The sequence below is a fragment of the Megalops cyprinoides genome, chromosome 9 (assembly GCF_013368585.1).
Source record: "Megalops cyprinoides isolate fMegCyp1 chromosome 9, fMegCyp1.pri, whole genome shotgun sequence".
In the NCBI taxonomy this organism is placed as follows: domain Eukaryota; kingdom Metazoa; phylum Chordata; class Actinopteri; order Elopiformes; family Megalopidae; genus Megalops; species Megalops cyprinoides.
Genome location: NC_050591.1, coordinates 17965086 through 17986485, shown reverse-complemented (window position 1 = coordinate 17986485; position 21400 = coordinate 17965086). Strand labels below are relative to the sequence as shown.

The 21400-nt window shown below is 44.3% G+C and overlaps 1 protein-coding gene across 4 annotated transcripts in view; it reads left to right on the top strand.

The window, feature by feature from the left end:
• The window catches only part of LOC118782813 (cGMP-dependent 3',5'-cyclic phosphodiesterase), a 162228-nt gene that overhangs the window by 111475 nt on the left and 29353 nt on the right, over positions 1 to 21400 (top strand). For all 4 annotated transcript variants that reach the window (XM_036536389.1, XM_036536391.1, XM_036536390.1 and 1 more), the window contains 4 exons: positions 1491 to 1582; positions 16487 to 16596; positions 17810 to 17865; positions 20780 to 20839. In XM_036536389.1, the coding sequence (XP_036392282.1) occupies positions 1491 to 1582; positions 16487 to 16596; positions 17810 to 17865; positions 20780 to 20839 (318 nt within the window). The remainder of the gene's footprint in view (positions 1 to 1490; positions 1583 to 16486; positions 16597 to 17809; positions 17866 to 20779; positions 20840 to 21400) is intronic.

Below are 21400 nucleotides of genomic sequence, written 5' to 3'. Positions count from 1 at the left end.
TTGGAGAAGTTATATCCTCCATAAATAAAGCTTTGGTAAAAATACGAATGCAATAAAGATTGTATTAGCCCTCCCTGAAGGCTGAATCAGCTCATTATTTTAATCTCTGTGACACCTGGCCTTTTGAATGTGAGGACCTACTTCCTTTCACATATTTAATTTCAGGATTCATAAAAGGTGGTGGATGGGTAGGGTAGGCGGCGGATTTTGAAGACCTGTGGCATTAATTATGAGGAGGTTTTCTGAGGGAAATATGTCTTTCAGCAGAGGCAGGCATACTCAAATACACTTGGGGTAGATGGAGGGTGTTTCTGGGAGGAGATGCCAGTGTGTGTGGGGGGGCACGGTAAAGACGCTCAGCCAGAGACGCACCAAGATGAAAAGAATAGTAATGATACTCAAACAAAAACAACTTCTGTGCGGCAGCCACAATCTCTGCTGTTTGTGTGCTTTGGAGAGGTGAAGCTGGCTGGATGTGGCACGGATACACAGACGAGGGCTGGGAATGTTTCAGCCCTAGGGAGGGTCTGATCTGCTGCCAGAGCTTGCTCCTACATAAACATGACTTCCAGACCACGGAGTCGACAGGGTGCGGGACGGCCTCCGAGCAGCCAGCGCGCCGTTTTGGCCCGAGAGGCGTGCCGTACGATGTGCGTCAGAAAGAAGACTGGCGAGCCTCCGCGCCCCGCCCTAATCCACTCGCCCTGTCGAATGCGAGCAACAGCCTCCGTCCGCTCTGCAGCTTAGATCTTTCCACAGCGCACTCGAAAACCAGGGTTCCAATCTTGTAGTGTAACCGGGGCTGGTTTTGCAACAGAGCCTGCTCCAGGGTGAAGGGAAGTCATCCTGCCAAAATCACATCACTCACAGTTCAACCTGGGCCACTCTCATCCTGAGGTGAAAGCTGAGCAGGCCTTCCATCAGAGCAGATGGTTTCCCTCCCTTTTTCCACAAGCCGACAGGAAAGAGAAAAAACACACAGACAAAGGAGGGCGTCTCAGGAACATATGACGCATGGCTGGAATTCTGCTGATTGAGTTTAATTATGCAAGGTCACAACAGTCTCAAAGGTACCTCTGGCTGGCGCTGGACAGGGGCCTCCCACATAGTTACTGTACATGAACGAAAAAAGCCTACTCCCAAAATGATTTTATTGGTGTTATATTAGTCATAAAAGTTTATCCATGTGGTACTGTAGAGGATTAATGCAGCAACAGTCAGTTCAGTCAGTTCTGTGTTGGTTCAAATTGATAAGGAGCGATGCAGATTCAAAATTGGAATTTTGTTCAAGATTGTATTTTCGTTCCTAAAGACTTTTTATCTAGCATTCTTAGGGTATGAACAGCTCTTTTATGTGCGTAGGAATGTGTTTGCCATTGCTGTTTCGAACTCATTCTCTCAATCTCTCTCACTGTATCGCAGACCTGATGCTCCTCTCAGTTTGTCTTTGTGTTCGTCTGCAGAGAGCTGACCCCAGATCTGTCTTGCAGGAGAGTGTGTTTGTGTACCTGCTGGACGTGCAGACCAGTCGGCTGCTCTGTGAAGACCCGCCCCATGAGCTGCTCTCAGAGGGAAAGCTCAGGTGAGGACAGAGCCTCCAGCTTTAAAATAGAGAGTAAACACTCTAAGGAGTCAGGAGAAAGCATACATCTTTATTAAAAGGAATGTAAGCTCAATCCAGTTGGTTTTAAACACACTCTAGCCTCGTTGAGGCATATGACCACAAAGCCACAGCAAGTGTTAAAGCCCAGGGTGCTGCAATCACCATGCAAATCACCACACCACAACTCTGTTTTCCGTCGCATGTTTTTATTTGTCAAGCAATTCAAGGATTTGATATCTGCATGGGGAAATCAAGAAAAACAATTGGGGGAATTGGGCGGGTAAAATTGGTCGTCATAATTTTGGCTCGGCTCGTTATTGAATCCAGCTGCCTAACAGCCTCTGTGCTGGTATCAGTGTCACATTCTGGAAGTCGTTCTGCATTCTTCGCTTTAATTAATTTCCTCAGCAATGTTGGAGTGCCTGTGTTTCACTCTCATTTATGTGAGTCGAGCCAACTGTAGCAAACTTAAATGATCTGTCGTACGTCTGTCTCATACTTTGATACTGCACCTCCTGGAAGGAGGGGATGTCTTGGGAAATGAATACTTCCCTCTTTTATTCAGCAGGGCTATCTAGGCTCGTGTGTTCAGTGGACAGTGGAGAGTTAAGGTGAGGTGATTGAAAGAATTGGGGGAGGGTGCTACGGCAGCAGTGCTGATTAAATCATTTGCTTTAATAGTGGCTCGTGTTAAATCATTTGTTCCAGTTGTGAACTATGTAAAACCATTGGTTCCAGTAGGGAAATGTGTTACATTATTGGTTACAGTAGTGAATCGTGTTAAATCATTGATTTCAGTAGTGAATCGTGTTAAGTCATTGATTCCAGTAGTGAATCGTATTAAAATAATTGGTCCCACCAGTGAGTCGTTTTTGAATGGTGTTCTGGAGATGATCAGCTGTAATTTCTGCAGTCATTGTCATCTTGCAGAGGAGCTGTCAGCAGATTAATAAAATGGGAAGATTTTACTGGCCACTGATGACAGCCTTGTTTTAACCTGGGCTTTGGGGCAATGTGGTGAAGGTCAGCTGAGGGAAAAGGCCACTTTAACGCAGCTCTTTTACCACTAGGAGCAGCCACTGCAGTTAAAAAACGAATTGATATGTCATAAAAACATAATGACAGATAACTGGCCCAATTTCCCGGTCTCCTGCTTGGCACGATATGGAGTGAGTGGGGCTGCCATCTGCCTTTGACTACAATAAGGCAATGCGGGGGTCACATGGAAGTGCCATCCACGACTGGCTGTGGTTCTGAATGACAATGACAATTTTGTGTAATTTACTTAAAGGTTGTTTTTTTGGAGGGCTGGAGGAGGGGCAATTACTAATCCTCAGCCAAAGATACATCTCTCCGTCCCTTCCTTTGAAGTTCAGCTCAACTGATGGATCGTTTGTCTCAGTTTCGAGGCCTGCTGATTAGGTTAATCTTGAATCTTACCTCTCGGATGGACGTATTAAAATTCACCCTCTGCCCAACCTTTCCATCTTGATAAATCGATGGATGTCTCATGACTGTGTTTGTATATCTGTCCAAATGGAAATTCCAAGAGATTTCCACTGAATAACTCCAGATCAATATCACTGCTAACAAACTGGCTTCTCAGACTTTTCCTCTGAGAATTTTGCATTCAAGCTGAGATACTGTCTTCATATGTATTCTCCAGCCAAGCTAAAGCACAACTGTATCTGGAAGTTTGTCCCCGAGGAGGATGAGCAGAGAGTAATTTGTGTAAATTCTAGGAGAACCCCGCTTGAGAGGATTCATTTAACCCTAGCCAGGTGGTGAACCTAGCTATAGTGCACTCTGGGTGTGGCTCCTCTGCTCTCTCCCTCTGTCTGCCTCTCCCTCTTAGTTGAAATTGTAATATACTTTATTAACATGAAAAGACTGTCACCAATGCACTTGAGTATATTTTTGTTTGCAATAGAAACAGCTATCACACATATTGTAAGCATGTAACTGAACTATATCTTTAACAGAATTATGCATGTATGTCTGTGAGGGCAAAGAAAAAATGTGTCACCCACAGATACTTTAAACGGTGCCTTGCTTGCTCCCTGTCCCTCGGGTTGTGACAGTCAGTGAGGAACTGCATATGTCTCATCCTTGCCCAGGGGGTCTGGTATCTCGATTGCTCAGCCCATGTCCCTGAGGACGGGTGCATGTGTTAGATGCTCATAGATGGGCTTTCTCATTAACAGCAAGTGGTGACGTGGTCCAGGTGAAAATCAGACCCTCAGGCTGTTCTCACTCTCCTTTCCTTTTTCAAACCTGTCAGACACATCGTACACCTGACAAGATCTCTGACAGAAAAGTCACAAATTAAGATTATGAACTCTCGAATTTATAAAAGGGACTCTGAAGGAAAGTCTTGGGAGAATAGGTTTTTATCAGAGGCATTTCGGATACTTGGAAAAAAAAAAGTCGCACGGGACCTCTGTTCACTGCCGAGCCTCAAAGATAAATGCATACAAAGTGCCCTTTTGCACCATTCTGGGCCACTGTGTGAGCTTCCTGCCCAAAGCTGAAACAGAAAAATTCAAAGCCTTGCTTTTAGACCGGTGAGGTCCTTGGAACTGGACCACAAAAAAGGCAAATGGATAGTAATTGTGAAAAAAAAAATTCTTAGACACTCGCTTTCCTATTCATAAATTATGAAGCCGCCTTAAGCCTGGAGCATGTATTTGGATGCTTTCCAGAAATATCATTCTGTAAGCCGGATGGGTTTTGTGCTTTGACAGCGACATTGGTGTTTCTGGCACTCTGTGCAGTTTTTCACATGGCTGGCCTTCTGAAAGCCTGGCTGAAGTATGGCTAGTGTTAAATCACTCTGACTAATTTGAACTGCTGCGCTGTGATTGCTTTGGGCTGCAATCTAAAGCAGTGATTATCGTCTTTCACAGTCGCTGAGCTTCACGGGAACAAAGTCGAGAAGCCCCTAAATTGGAATTTCGGGAAGTGTTTGCCCGGGGATATGTTGGCCCGAATATTCATGAGGAAGTGCTTTCGTCTCTGTCAGACACATCGGATTGCATGGCCACCATGCCTGTAACTTGGAAACATAGTTGCCACAGGTCGGGTTGAAAAGGGGTTGATGAGAGAAGATTTAGGATGATGTGAGACTCTGAGCATAACTCAAGGCGTTAATATGTCTTCATGAACACAGGGTGATTTCAGGAAAACATATCAGATTTCAAGAGTCAACTTTTTGAAATTGTACTTACCTTTATAGTCATCATGTGCTTTTACACAGCATCTGCATGTTCATGCCTGTATGTGTCAGCATGTGTGAGCTCTTGTATGTGTGTGAGATCAGAATTGGATGCCTTCTGTGCTCTCAAGGATATTCTGTGACATGCGACCAAAAGTAGTGGCTTCAAATCTCAGACTGGCACAATGGTATTGTACACCTCAGCAAGTGTTACATCGATCATTTCCAATCCCTCTTACACAACATGAACAATTATAGACCCCTTTGCCAGTATAGCTGAGGAGGAGCTCCTTGGGGTAGAAGGGCAAGTGCCTTGTTTTTATTTTATTGATTTGTTTCACTATTTTCCACAGCATATGTGTTCCCATGCATGTACTCCCCACCACCCATCCCTGTGTTTAGCAGACAAATATCCATGCAATATTCAGGCACCGTAATGAGAGATGTGGTGCTTGCGACTGTGTTGTTTTTGCATTTATGTTGATGTCAGAGAGTAAGCGCAGCGTACGCAGGCCCAGGCTATGATGCCGCCCTCTCTCTCTCCTGCGGGGTAGGAGTGCACTCACACAGGTGAAGTGCCTCGCACAAGTCGCCTGGGGATAATAGCACCGCCCGGTGAATCAACACTTTGAATAATTCAGCGGCCGTCTCTGTCTCCTTCGAGTGCCCCCTTCTCACACTCAACATCTCAGAGCTTTTTATCGAGGGCATATAATCAGAAGCATTTGGTTTGCATTTCAAAAACATCGCCTTAGGTAAATATATATATATGTGCATGTATATCTATGTACAGGTATACAGTAGATTGATTTTTTTGCTTCATGTCAGTATTGAACCAACATCAATATCTGATGGTTGGGCCAGTGAGTGCATAACGTTTCCCCTGTTGCCTTGTATCCAAGCTAATTTTTTTCCTTTTGCTATGGTAAGCTCCTGAAAAATTCCCCATCTTTTCACTCTATAGAGTCTCAGGCAATAGAGGCATTTATATCTAATTCTGATTATTCGCATTGTGGTAAACAGCAACGCTATCAGAAATTACGTGACATCCTGAAACATAAAATTCAGAGACAAATTTCATGCAGATTTGCTAGCTGTTTGTCGAGCACCTGTCTTGCAACAACTACAGGTTTTTTTTTCTGTGACAAATGGACAGGACAAACAGTCCAACTGATAGTCTGCCTCCTATTTTGCATCTCTCTTTCCTCAGCTGAGAGCATTTATCTGAAAACAATAGGTGAGTTTTGAAAAAGAGCGGAATTTGAATACCTTCACTGCCATTTCCACACACAGTTTTCACAGCAGAGTCCTGATGGCAGAAATAGACGCCGCCGCAATTTACATGTAAATAACTGATTAATATGAGGAATGCAAAGCGAGTGCAATTAATATGCACTCCAGGACAATTGCATGTGGCGATTGCATCTGTAATTGCCTTTCTTTTTTCATCTCTTTAAAAAGGGAGATTGTATTGCTTGTTAATTAAGCATATTAAAAGAATAAATAATAGCTGCAATGATAAGGGTGGATTTGAATCTTTTTTTATTATTATTTCAACTGTTTTCCTTTAGTAAAACAAAGCCTTGCTTCGTGTGTGTGTTGAATGGTCTTTTATCTTTTAGATAAATGTGTATGTAGTGAAAGGAAGCATTAGCATGTTTTCCTTAGAACATTTTTCACATTTGGACAGTTTGGGTTCTGTAAGTTGAGTTAGCAGGACTCTTGACAATTTAAATGTTTGTTGATATAGTCAAGGTTAACTGGTCCCTTTCTCACATATTCAATGTGAAATTTGCCAATTTATATATACAGTTGGGAGAAGTTCTTATGTACGAAAACATTGCATGAATGGGCTATTTTTTTCTCTGCCAAACATTGAGCAAACTCTCTTAGAATGCTCCATTGAAACCTCATGAATATCAACTGACAGCCAGCACACAGAAAAGAAGAGATCTATGCCAAGCGGCTCTTTGTTGTTACCTGGCCAATTGCAAGGGTACGAGTTTAAACCTCAAAGTCTAGACCCCTAGACCACTGAGCTCTGTTAGAGCTGGAGCGCCCGCTTCCAATATACAAAACGAGGAACAGGTGTTCTAGTTCTGTTATAGTATAGACAGAAACCTCACACTGTTCCTTGTCTGTCAGATTTAGCTGTTCCCCATTCTGTAAGATTTGGAACGGAAGTCACTGGCCCACTGGTGTAAACTCTCTGTTTAAAGTCGCGATGGGAGAGTGAGGCCTCATGAAGCCCACAGCAGGTGAGTCTGCCATGTGCTGTTAGTATCTGACTCATACAAATCAAAAGCAGAACACTTATGATTCACCCTAGCAAAACCCTGTAATTAGTTCAAGTACGGCTAACAGCCCTGATAGCCCCACCCATGTTGGGGTTCACAATCTGTCGCTCTCCCATTGCTAAGGTCATTGCATTTAGCAAGGTAATTGATTTCACTTTGTGTTTGTTGTTGTTCCTGTTGTTTTGTTGTTGTTTTTGCTTTTGTTATGTATGAGCAGAGTGAGCAGGAAATTAGTTCCCGGGGGATAGACACTTTTAATGAGAACTGTAGGCTACTCTGCGAAAAAACATAAATGCAGGATAGACTGTGAAACTGGCACTGTGCTCCACATTGTTGTACACTTGACAGAGAAGTTGGCAGCCACAGGCACTTCACTTCATAGGTTGTTATCTGTGGAATCTGAAGTGAGGAGCAGGGTTGATGGAATTCGCATGGTGGAGAGAGATAAGAGAGGGAGAAATAGAAAGAAACAAAAAGCTATGGTATTTTAAAAAAAAGACCCAGATGTAAGGTAAACAGACTTTTCTTTACCACAGGATGCCAAAGTTTGGAATGATTCTCACACTATACCAAATTAGCCTAAAATTAACTGCAACAGAATTCCTGTGGGGCAATGTATTCCATAAAGGAAAATAACAACTTCAACTATCCATGTTAATGTAGTGAACAATCCTCAAATTAAGCCTGTTACCCTCTATGGCAGTGAGGTCGCGGACACAGATACGTGGGATGAATGGGCAGTAGAAACCCTACCAATCTTTGCAAAAATATCCAGCAAATTCAAATGAAAACAATCAACAATTCATGCAGGGCAGAATTAGATCAACTTTATATTACCAACATACAAAAAAACAACGATACAGTTCTGGAGTAATTAATCAAGTAGCAACCTTAAAGTGAAATGGTCCTTTTAGTATAAAGCCTTGCAATGCCCTCAGCCAAGTGGTCCTGAGGCTGTCAGCACTAATACCTAATAACAGTGATAAACACAAACACACTACATAATGATAACAAATACAGTTCAACCAAATTATAACACAACACAAACAAAATTACATCAGTCATTGGGACACACACACACACACACAAGAAACGCAAATCAAACTGGTGCGCTCTGTGGCTCTAAAAAGAAAACTATGTTACCAAACCCGAAAACACAGGGGAACACTGACAAAGCACAGACTGAGTGAGGACAACCTGGCCATCGAAACTGGAGGACACTAGCAGATTCTGCCCAGGCAAGACACGCTGTACTCACTCATTTTCGAGAGGTACGAACTGAGCTGCACAGTTGGTAAGTACAGGGACACAAGGGCATATTAATTCCCCAGAATAAGGGAAATCTGCCTGGAATCTGAGAACCTCTCACTGACTGATTGCCTGTCGTCACTCTTGGGTGATAAGAGGGAATGTGTGTAATTGGCAGCACGATGTTTTACCACTTACCACAATCTCAGGGACAATGAACGATAAAAGAAAGAAAATAAAGACCTATGCAATTTATTGTCCATGGTTTATGTTATTATTATTATTATTATTATTATTGTTAGTAGTAGTAGTAGTAGTAGTAGTAGTAATAGCAATAGTATCCATGTATGAATTTGTTTTATTTATCATTTGTTTGCTTTGTTTGTTTGATGCATGGCAACATAAGTGTATGCTTGTCAGGCTAATAAAGCTAGTTGAAATTGAAAACTGAAATTAAATTGAGAGAGAAATAATCATAATTCTTGAAATAATAGGACAATTACTGTTACTGTGTAATAGTATTTTGCCAGCAAAGCTTTATTTGATTTGCGAAAGGCAGAGAGAGTGAGAGAGAGTGCAGACACAATGTCTTCTGTTAGTTTGTTTCCTCCCTGAGTGAGCCTGGGTAATTCCTTCGCAGCTGTGTCCCGAGGCTTCGATCCGATGCTGGCTTTACCCTCGGATCCTGAATCTCAAAGCTGCTTCACACCGCTCCGTTTCTGGGGTTACGCTCCCCTGGAGTGTGTGTGGATAATAAGGGCTTCTACCTGCCTGGCTGACTAAACATAAACAGCATAGACACCATTCAGCGAAGAGTGGCTGATTCCATTAGTGGCCAATTAACCGGGGTGAAACATGGCTTTTATCTGAATTGCACAGGTATGAGGAGGACTTAATGGACAATGTTCTGTACCATGGGTGCTCTGCGTTCAATTCTTTTCACGAGCCAATTAAAAGTTGTGGGATGTTTGCTCCGTATGTTCTTATAATAGCACTGCAGATACAAAAGTCTTGCAGAGAGCACACCCACACACGTATATGTCATTAATCTGGTGCTGACTTTACAGGACTGTTAGATGAAGAGATATCCACCCCCAGAACCTCTGAAATGATATTCTCGGGAAAAGAATTTAATGGCTGTCACGCTGAGAAGCCTCGGCAGCAGATTTGCCACAGATGAAGGCTAACTTGCCTATTTTAGGGCAATTTGTTTTTCATCATTTTATTTTCTTTTTTGGTCTAGAAAAAAAAAATTGGGGAATCGGAGCTTTTATTATTTTGACAATAGAACACTGTCAAGGATATAGGCTGGTGCACGATGCTGCAGAAGGAGTGCATAAGTCAATGAAAAAGGACCATCAGGCACGGCGCCCCTCGTGGAGAGCCGGAGTGGTGGACAGCAGGCCAGCTTCTCTTGGCTGAGCGAGCCATCGAACAGCGGCATTGTCATGGCACGGCCCCCTGACGGCTCCACACCGAGCTCCAGCGGCAGCGAGGCGACAGCCCTCAGGTGGGCTTCTCCCGGAGGACACGCCGTTGTCATGGGGACCGGCTTGCGTGGGATTGTGGTTGTCACCGAGATTTTTTCCTCACGGAGCTACATCTCTTTGCACTCCGGGCCTCTGGGTTCCTCTGTCCCAAACCCCCGCCGGGGCCCAGCACTGGGACGGCGATTTTCGGGGCAGCTGAATTCATCTTGAGTGTCTTTGGCTGCCAGAGGTCCTTGTGGAGAGGCTGACTGATGAGTGGAGCGTTCCCGTCCATCTGTCTTCCCTCTTACGGTCTCTGTAATCGAATTTTCCTGTCCAGAGTCCCCTCACACCATCACAAAAAAAGAATCTCCCTTCAATTTGTGTTTGCCTCTTTGAAGAGCATGAAATCTCCTGCCTGGTTGTTATAGTAGTGAAGATTCCTCTTTTGGCAGCCTGAGCAGTGCTGCTGGATCTCCCACTGTATCACAGCTGGAGAACAGCGCAGAAAGTGAATGGTCTCGAGCTTGTTTTGACACAAATAGGCGGGAGCTAATTATGTCATATCTTCCACCAAGTGACCATAGCTGATCCCTTTATTGGATAATAATTTAAAGGGCTTTTCCAAAGTTCAGAACTACTTTGATGGGCCTGTTTATCAAAGTACACTGAAGCGCCTGTGCTTCCCCCTTAACAGAATGCATGAGGATAATTAGGTCTCTGCTGGTGGAGCTCTGATGGAGCTGTTTTGCACTTGCACCAGTATGTCAACACTCCCTTTTGTGTGCCTTGCCAATGTGTAGTTAGTTGTTTTAAGGCAATCTGATTTCCTCCAACCGCAGAGGAGCAGGCTGCTGTGTTATTTTGTGCTTCGTCCGAACCTGACTTATTTAGAGGCAGTTTGTAAATGAGGGAGATAATGGAGTCATTTGGGGAGAAGCACACCATGGAGAGGACGGTTCAGTGTCGAGTCGTTTGAAGGGCAGTGAGATTAAAAAAAAAAAAGTCGCCAGGGAGAACTAATTACAGAATTTGTACTATCAGTCTCTCTATAGCAACATTCAGGAACACAGAGCATCGGGGAGAGAGGAAAAGGGGGGCAGGGGAGCTTCATTTCGGGGAAGGCCACAGAGGACATCCATCTGTGCTCGTAGCATCCCAGTGGGAGCGTTCCATCTATGCACAATCAGGGAAGAACTAATTAACCTGAATCAGTGCCCAGTCCTAACTCAATAATGTTGTAGTGTTGTGGTCAGATTGTACCAGCATTGGTACAGCCTCATTACCATGATGTGAAAATGTATATATTTTGTCATCTTGATTCAGCTGTCCTGCGTTTATCTTCGGTCCAATGAGATTGGCCGTCGGAGGCTGTGTGATTCACTAGTGAGCTTTTCATTCTGTTTTTCAGTGTGCATGTCTGCCCCGTCAGTCCTGCCAGGAAGTCATAATGTTGTTATCTCAGTTGCCTGCTAAATTCAATTGATTCATCAAGGGCTCATCAAGACGAAATGCCTTTGGGCTTCTGAGTGGCTCAGTCCGTTGAAGCACTTATTCTGGCTGCCCACTGAGCCCTACAGCCAAGTCTGAGCGCAGCCCACAGGGGTGGAACAAATCAGCTTTCTTCCACGGAGGCAGGGGCAGGTATGTCGGCCAGGATTCCCTCGTCATGCTGCTCTGTACCCTGCAACTCGCTTAGGTGCCTGTGAGTTGCTCAGATGATCCTCCCAACAGCACCTGCTTCCAGGTGCACTGTGGGACTTGTAGTGAGAAAAATAGTCACCAATGGCATGAGTGTGTATAGGAGGATTGCATTCACTATACCCCACAGTGAGATGTGTAGTTGACAATTCCAAAAAGATGGGTGGAAAAGGGGGGAAATGCAAGAAAAAATTTTAAAGAGAATTACTTTTTCTAAATGTCCTGTTCAAGACTTTGTAACTGTAAATCATACTATGGTCAACATTGTTTGCTGTAGTTGTGCTCAACTGATTTGCATCACTCAGTCCCTAAATATATTCTGATATAATTTAGTGCAGCACTTTCAGCTCAGTATTAATCACTATAAATGTGATGGTTTGAAGCAAGTTAATGTTGTAATTGTTTGGCACCATCTATGCACTATGAATTTTTATTGGCAATGTCACTTTTAAAGAGCACCGGTAGGCATTACATTCAGTGTAGTGCAATTATTTTGCTCATAACTGTAATTACCACCTTTTTATTATGTTTTATTATAACGCCATTTTCCCTTAATGCCTATTTACTGTCATTCTGGCTGCTATGTACATTACATTATTTATCTTAAAATGAATAAACCAGTTATACAAACGGCTAATATGTCAAATCTGAGCCTTGTCGCTCTGGATAAGGGCATCTGCTAGATCAATAAATAATAACAACTCCATTCTCGAAGGAGACACACAGCCAGTAATGAAAGCTGAATGTTCAAACAACTGCTGTGGTATCTGACAGAAATGGTTGTGTGGCACAGACAGGGTTTCAGTTAGACTATGAAGCATCGATGTGCGAGGCCCAGATGATGCATTTGATCTCAGTGGTGAACAATATGGGATTTACGTCAGGAGCATTGACATCTGTATTCAGGCGTGCATCTGTTCTGAAAGCTTGGGCCCTCCTCTGTCACAGAAGGGAAATTTTTTCTGCTTGACATCAGGACTGACAGATTTGTTCGACATCAATTGTTGTCCAGGACTCAGTTGGCGTTGTGTGTGTGTGTTTTTAGGTGCGAGCATGTCGGTTCTCGTGAGAGTGTGTGTGACCACATTAGTTGCATTTTACCTGCCCCCCCCCCCCCCCCCCGCCCCCCGGCAAGTTAAATTAGGTGAACATGGACTTCTCATTGGATCGACCTTCTCAAGTCAGACTGGGCAATAGACACCTTTCAGTTAAAACAGGCAAGCAAGAGAGAAACAACAGAAAATATACAGTCCTGTCTCAAGAAACCAGAGGCTATTTACATCTGACATTTTATGTGGTATTAAACAATACAGAAAAACAAAATTGCTTTCCATTTTTGAAAAGTAAAACTCAATAAAGTCAGGAGCAACCACAGGGACATTTTGTACTGATTCTCTCACAGAGTTTCAATCAGCACAGTTTGCAGTTCTGAGTGTAAGCTCATAATGAAGGGAAAGATGAGAGAGACCTCAGGGACTCAATGGGGGAAGGGGCGTGGCTGAAAGTGAAATAACTGATGTTCAGAATCATTACCCCTCCTTGCTGACTGCAGCCAAGAGAACGCCCAAGAGTGTTGCATGGTGGGAAACAATCTGGCTGACTCGATGGCACAAAGTGCTACTCTTGCTCTTCTGTTGGTGAGGGGCCTTGTTCTGTCATGGAGGATAGTTTCGCCCACATGATTTCTTTCTCTCTCACTTTAACCTTCCTCTGACTCAGTGCTGAGCGTTTGCTCTGTTTACCGGTCCCGCACCACAACCACAGGGCTCAGCACTCTGCGTTTGACCTTTCATACAGCTTATACAGCAGTGAAAATCCCTGGCTTTCGCTCCTGACACCTCAGTCACATCGGGGAAAAATGAGAACACCTTGCTGCAGCATCTGGGAGAACTATTAAAAGACACGGGCACTGCTGTTGGCTGAAACGCTAAATGCGTCCTGCTGAACGCTCAGTCCTTATAAACATTCTTTTCATAACTGTCCTTATTATCTCTATTGCAATTTCATTCCCCTCTGGTTTCCCCAGAGCGCAAAAGAAGGTATTTGTTTTTGGCCCTAAAAGATCCCTTTCTTCGTCTGTGAACGGTCACTAATGCATAAATGCATGAGCCCATATGTGTAAGCATTTTGCGCAAGCAATTTCAGTGAGACAATTGAACATTGTTGCTTCAATTTGGTACCAGCCCTGGCTAAAACTGCGGCCTGTAGTTAATTCACTCTGCCCCTCAGTTTATCAGTCTCAAATGAAAGGAAGAAAGCCAGAGTGACTGTCTGCGCCAAATGGCCCTTCTCTGGGATTGTTTCCTTTGTGTAGGATTTATCTGGCACGTTCACGGATGGAGTTGGCACTCCGCCTGGTGCCCATGCCTTAATAATGCTAAAATACTGTTTTGCCTTTGCTTGGCAGATGCCTTTATGAAGATTAGTGGCAGCACTTACTCTTTGCTTATTACCAACATTGCCTAGATAGAGATTTTATGTCTGAAAGGTGCAAGAGCTATTGAGTAAAAGTTTTGAGCCAACTATCTTTTATGGACCACTGCACCTCACTGATATTTTCAGTGGCATATAATAAAAATAATAATAATAATAATAATAATAATAACTGTGCAGAGAAGTCAATGCACTACCTATTTCCTAATCTCCCTCTGTCTTTTCCTCGGTCTCTCACACACACACACGCACACACACACACACACACAAAATCCTCAAACAATAACTGACTGATGAATGAATATGTGTCATCATCCCGCCATTTTTCCAGCCAGCTGTGTTATTTCTGTTATAACAGTGCAACAGATGTAATCCCCTGTTGTACGCCCTGGAGATGATTACACTACACAAGCACAATGCATTAGCAACATTGTGAGGATGACATGGTCAGTGTTCTCTCATGACCTTTGAAATGAAGTCCGTGTGACTCATTGGACCCATACAGTGTGTGAGTGCCTCTTCTTGACTGCTTGTCTCAGTGGGTTCCTTTGCTCTGAGTGTGATGATTACATCCATTCCATCACATAGCCACCAGGGCTGTCTGTAAAAAGGCTTTTTATAGAGGGTTCCCTCCATGGACATTTCAAGAACTGACCCTTTTATCCCCTTTTATTGACTGTACAGGGAAAATGTTTGTGACAGTCTGTGCTCCGAACCTTAAGTTTCTGCAAACCAAATCTTGCACATTATAAAGGACTACCTCTTAGCGAATCATGTCACATCTGCTTTCATACCCTGTATGGTGTAGCTGATGAGTGGTTTATTTTCAGATCAGAACTTGCAGTTCGGTTGCTTTCTTGTCCCAGTAGTAGAGCTATGGCATGACCTGGTTGTGTGACATCTGCTTGCCCTTTCCCTCTCTCTCCGTATCTCCTTCTGTCTGTGGGCCCTGATTTGGGTGAGATCTGTTAATTTAATGTACCCACAACATGTTTTTTTAACACAAGTATGGACATGAGACACATTCCCAGTTTTAACCTGGCTAGTCTGGAGCCAGTTTACAGGAGCTGCAGCAGGGCTCAGCCTAGTTGTTTGAACTAGAGCGTCACTTGAGCATCACCCTGTCCCAAGAGAAGCTGACAGCAGCACTGTCCAGTACCCGATGAGAAGTCCCTGGGGGGCTGAGCGCATTAATCTGTAAAGTCTTCTGGAGTGTTATTGCCGTCGTCTTTCGGGAGGTCATCCAGGACATTTTCTGAGAAAAGGAATTCCCCCTTATTTGCAGGAAGGGATTGGTGTCCTTGCTGCCTAAAAAGCATGCAAAAACAAATGACTGCTTGCATTTTGTGTGTTGACAATCACAAAAATGTGAGGAACCTGCTTGTACATTCTGGTCAGACATAGGTTACTAAAGAAAGCTCAATAATTATTGATCATTTGTGTTTAGTTTTAGTTTGTAGTTTGTTTTACTTTCTCTGCACTACCATGGTAAGTGACAGCAGCACAGGCTTTTTGAGCAGATATTCTGTTGACCAGGAAAAAAACATTTGCTTGAGTAGGTCATCACCTTCTGTTTAAGACACTGGAGGTGTTTGAGTGTGGGCAAACCTTAAATTCGTATGCTAGGCATCGATACACTGGATTGCAACACATGGTAAAAATAAACACCCTTACTTCTCCTTTCGCAGTTAGTAGGTGGAACAGGCAGAAATATCTCCTCTTTGGCCTTCCATACTCACTCTCTCGAACCCCTACTCCACTCCTTAAGGAGTTGTTCGAGTGGAATAGTAGCACACATAGTACCGAGAGCATTATCTATTAAACTAGCATACCCAGATGTAGTATTCTTGTTGAGGCACACAGGGGAAGTATCTGTCTGTCTGAGACTCAATGAGAAGGTGCCTTTAGCAGGGATAAACTGGGTCAGGTATGACAGTTGCCTGGTAGGGAATAGGATAGGTTTGTTTGAGCGTGGGGGGGGATGTATACCGTATTGGCAGTTGCACAGCTGTAACATTCCAATTCTTGTGCAACAAAAAGGCTTTTTTCCCCGAAGTTATTTCTGCAAATGCAGCAGTTCCCTTTGACTGCTTGTAAGGCATTTAGGTGACATAAATGATACCTCAGCACTGCTCTTCATTTGTTCCACTTGCAATGTCATAATAAATGGTAAGTCCTGCTCATAATTCAGGCTGATTCTTTGCCAAAAGTTTGCCTCAGCGCCTTTATAAGGGTGTCCTACTTGCTGCTTGTAGGTGAGAGTTTTTTTTAATCCAAGGTTGGTGTTTGACACAAGTTTGAAGTGCTTTTCTCAGAATGTTTATGCCTACCACCCTTTCTCTCTCTCTCTTTCTCTCTCTCTCTCTCTCTCCCTCTCTCTCTCTCTCTCTCTCTCTCTCTCCATGGGTTTTGTGAGTGGATGTGGGGATGTGGACTGACTGTGTGGTCTGTTCTCTCTCTGGGTGGGTTGTGTGAGTGGATGTGGTGGTGTGTACTCACTGTGTGATCTGGTCTCTCTCAGGGATGTGGTGACCCAGCAGAAGCGGGTGCAGTGTGCAGGTCTGCCCCCCTCTGAGCTGCAGGAGAAACAGCGGAGCAGCCTGGCTGCACCCTTACCACCCGACAAACGAGGTGTGTGTGTGTGTGTTCACTTGCATACATATCTGTGTATGTGTATAAAAATACAGAACATCAGGCATCTCATTTCTCTGAAAAGTAAGTAAACTAATGCATATTCCCATACAGTATTGAGAGTTAGAGAGTAACCAAACATTTCCCTGTTTGCATCTTGAAAGTTTCTAAACCAAAATGTCCTTAAATCTGATGTTATGCAACTACTCATATGTAGCAGTGTTACCTGGGATTATTATGTTATTTTTCATTATTTATTGGTTGAATATCTTTTGTGTCAGAGGTTTAACCTTCAGATATTCTGTGAAGGAAATAAACTGCCAGTATAAATAAACTGAGACTCATCATGTCTCTGATTCGGCACTGTCACTGTGCTGATACAGTAATGCTAAATTTCATTTTAGAGGAAGAGTTCTTTTTCAACTGAACTAGAGGATTGATGCTGTCAGATATGTGGTCTATCTGTACCGACAGGTGAGGATTAAGTTAAGACCTGCCCTCATGTGTGGGTCCCTGTATCCTCACCCCAAATATATACACACACCTGACAGAAGAGGACACACTGTTGGTTGGTGAAGGGGGGCACTGAGACAGGTGCAGTTGAAGGGAGGTTTGAATAGGAGTCAGCAATTGCAGGGAGAGTAATGTCTCGGTACATACAGTGTGCGTGAGGGTTGGTGGGGTGGGGGGGTGTCGTGAGAGTGAAAGACAGGCTAGAAACAGCGATTAACAACCTGAAGTCTAACCTGGCACCCACTCACTCCTCTCATACCCCCTCCAACCACCCACCCGGTTTCTGTCTCCTCAGAAAAAAAGAAGATTATTTCCGTCTGTCTCCCCTACCATTTCTTATCCCCTTGACAGTCCCTTTCAGGAAAATCTTTTTTTTCATGCTAGCAAAGCAGAACCTATCCTGTCAGCCACCATGGCATCTTTTTGGGCAACGCTGACCAGAACCTGACAGAGCTCATTAAGGGCCCAGCTCACACAGAGAGGATTTATACCATGTGTGCCGGTGTATGTGTGTGTGTGTGTGTGCGTGCGTGCGTGCATGCATGCGTGTGTGCATGTGCACATGTGTGTGTGCGTGTGTGTGTGCTCTGTGAGGTTTATCTCAGGGTGTTGTTTGGGTTCAAATTTACAGTTGAATTTACATTTTAAGGGTTGATCACTGATGACTCTCATTCCATGTGATGTTTTTTTTTCTCACCAGCGTTGATCATCCCGCTAGCAGACCAGGATCAAGGCACAGTCATTGCTGTTATTTTGGTAGGTGGCATTTGTGTGTGCTCATTGTGCTGGCTTTTAGTGGAACTGTGCATGATGCTCAATGCCCCACAACTCCACGGTACACACTGTGAAGTAGGAAGCAGCAGGCCTCCAGTCTCCATTGATGGAAAACCTCTCTGCACTCAGCAGATACCCTCTCTTCGTCTGTCTGTCCATCTGTCGCGCGCTCTCTCTCGCTCCCTCTGTTCATCCCCTCCTCCTCCCCTCAACCCCTGTCTTTTTCTGTCCTTCACTCTGTCCCTTATTTAGTCTGCTCTCTTTCACTGTCCTTCTGCCTCACTACGTCTCTCTGCCCCCTGTCTGTCTCTCCCTTTCTCTATTTAGCTATCTTTTCTCGGTAGCATTTAATTACTTCCTGTCTTCCTTTCCTTTGGCACTGGGGAGAGTTGCTCAGCCAGGCACACATACCTCCCCTGACTCAGCCGTTTCAACACGATCTCATAAGAGTGCAGTCGGTTATGATCCCTTCGAAAAGTTAGATAACTGACATAATACATAGCCTCAATTATAACTGTAATGCACAAACTGGCTATCTGTAGCTTCATGCCTTCACTCTTCCAGTCTGGTTAATCACCTTTCATATTAAGGGGAGTGAAATACCAAGAATTACTCAACTTGAGTTAGGCATGTCATATGAATGACAGAATTAAGTGGAACTCAGTGTTTTTATACAAAGCCTTCATTATCCAAAAATCAACTTGTTTGGGGTTGGGAGCAATGGTCAGTCTAACAGCTCTGTTTGTGTTGCATCTGAGAGTGTTAAGCCACTCTCACTTGGATCAGAGTAGATCAGATAGTGTTCTGGAGAGAATTCATTTAGTAACTAGACTTCCATGGATAAATAAGGACTGGACTCTCCCGTTGAAGAGCCTGAAGATCTCAGTGAGGGGCATGCTGTTGCTGTCTCCATCTGACTGGCAGGTGTCACTCGACCTGTGTTGCTGAAAAGGCTGACAATGAGTGTTCTTTATGCCTCTCATCACGATACAGTGAGTTTTTCTCACTATTTTGGTCCCTGGGGTTGAGCCCTCACACTCCTCGGCTCCTCTCACCGTCCCGCCTCGAGTTGTCAGCTCCGAAGCTGCGCGTGACGGATTTCATGTGGAAAAGTGGGCATGGTCTATGATGTCAGCCAGCGCCCCCTAAATGCCCTGTCAGTCTGTTCTGAAGTGGTCTGCCATCTGCTCCCTGACAGGGGAATTAATCCTAAATTCCCCCGGATTGCCAAAAAAAACGACAACTGATCTGTCATATCACTGAGGGAATGCACTTTGTTATTTTTCGCTCTCGAAAAAGAGTAAATCACTGTACAGCTTTCCCCCACGTGTCTCGAAATGTCATCTCGTGTCCTTATCTGCCATTTCATAGTGCCATTACAGTCAGATTCTGACACCGATAACGCCTTTTAACATGGTATGTAGGAGCAACTTATTTTGATGAATACTATTAGAGTGTTTATTAAGAATTTCCTAAACATTATAGTTGCCCTTGCTTTGTTTGCTGACAAATCAAGCAGAACGCTTCCTGTTGTAAATGTGTTCAGTCTGAAGCCAGTGTGGTGTTTGTGATGCTAATGGCTGATAGCCTCAAAGCCGTTGGGAATGCTGAGCGTTCAGAATCCTTTCCAAATGCAGTGCCTAGAAAGACGCAATGCAAACAATGTCTGCTTATAGTGAAAGTATGAATCATGTCAATTTTTCATGAGAACATGAGCTCTGGATTTGGCAGAGCTCACTGGTCTCACACACACACACACACAGAGCAATGTCATGCATTATAGCATAAAAACAAGTTGAGCTCCAAGGCTGCTTTCATTGAGGGAGTGATTGTTGTATAGTGTGTCACCTTCTTCCTGCTGCTCCTCTACCTCAGAGCCAGATGGAGGATGAGCAGGAGGACCATACGGTAGGATCCTCGTAAGCTTAACCATGTGTTTTACAGTGGAGGTGGGACTAGGTGAAACTGACATTGCTTCGCCTTCATGTGTACAGAGAGTATGAAACTAGAAACAAAGAGAAACGACGTGCACCTCCAGAATGCTCACAGGCGAGAACAGGGTGCTCTCCATTTCCCTCTCCTTCTTTCTCTTTCTCTGTCTCTTTTCATGCTGTCTGCATCCCACTTCTTTCTATGTATGTGCTGTGATCTCATTAGAAGGAAGGGAGGAGAGCAGCTGCTGATGAAGGGGGAGTGAAGATCAGCCGCTCTTCCAACCCACCCAGGTGTCTCTTAGGGGTCCATTAGAGGGGCTGGTCTGACCGCAGAATGCCCCCTCACTCCATCATTATAGTCGCTGGGGTCAGAGCAGGGCGGCCCCCGCAGAGCTGGCCCTGTCTATCCGGTCAGCGCCGCGGTGTTGCTCAAACCTCTCTACACCGTGGGCTCTGCATCCCCTTCTGCACTTTATCCCGGCTTTGGGCCAGATACCCATTTTAAACGAGGCCCCAGGATGCTCTTGAATGAGACCTTACTGTAAAGTGCACCTGCTCATATCCGACTGCCCTGCTGAGTCTCAGCCTGCGCTCCCTTTCCCCTCCCAGCACCATGCAGCGCTCCTGTTGCTTTTCTCTTTAGCTGTGGTCAAAGTGACTTGCGCTGGAACAGGTTAATGATTTTTCTGTGTGGATAGTGATGGGAGAGCAAGGCTTTGTGAACTCCAGAGTTGGTAGAGCTATTGTGTATCATCAGTGGTGTGAAATGGTCGTAGCATTTTGCTGTTATTAGAGCAAGGTCACTGACTTGGTTGGTTAATACAAGTCAGCGACTGACAGCATAGAGGACCATCGTTACAGGGTTCACAAAGCCTCACATTCCCATCGCTGTTAGTTACCCCAAAGTTCTCATCCACTTCCATGTAAATAACCACTCCTTGTTTTTTTTGCCTATTCCACAGGTCTGTTGTAAACAGCTGAGTGAACAGGATGAACAGCACCTCACCGTCCTGGAGAAACATGTAAGGACAGCACATGCAGTGACACTGGGCTTTCCAACCACTGCAGAAATGTGGCTCCTGGTGTGAGCACTCAGGGAAGAGGGGTGTACCTGAAGCAGCATGGGGACCCGTGAGGGTTAGAGCGAGCTCGGGGTCGGGTGTACTGTATGCAGATGGGGAGAGAGCAGACTTATTTCCCTGGAGACAGACTGTGACGCAAAAGAAAGCCTTTTAGTGCTGAGAATAAAAAGGGAGAAAGCCACAGCTTTCATCATACTCCAAAAGGACCCCATTTCATGAGGATCAGTGGACAGGAGATGGGAGTTCCCCTTTGATTCAGATAATTAATAAAAGTGCAGTAATTTCCCATCAGATAAAAAGAAGGGATAAATGCCAGATGAAGTGAAAGGAGGTGTGGTCAGGGGCGCATGAACGCAGTTGGTCTCTCCCTTTTTGTGACAGAAAGAGGAGTGATACGCAAGCTCTCATGTCTAACACTTAAGTTCTCATTTGTTTTACCTTAATTCTTTATGCTTTTAATCAATAATAATAATAATTATTATTATTAGTAGTAGCAATAGA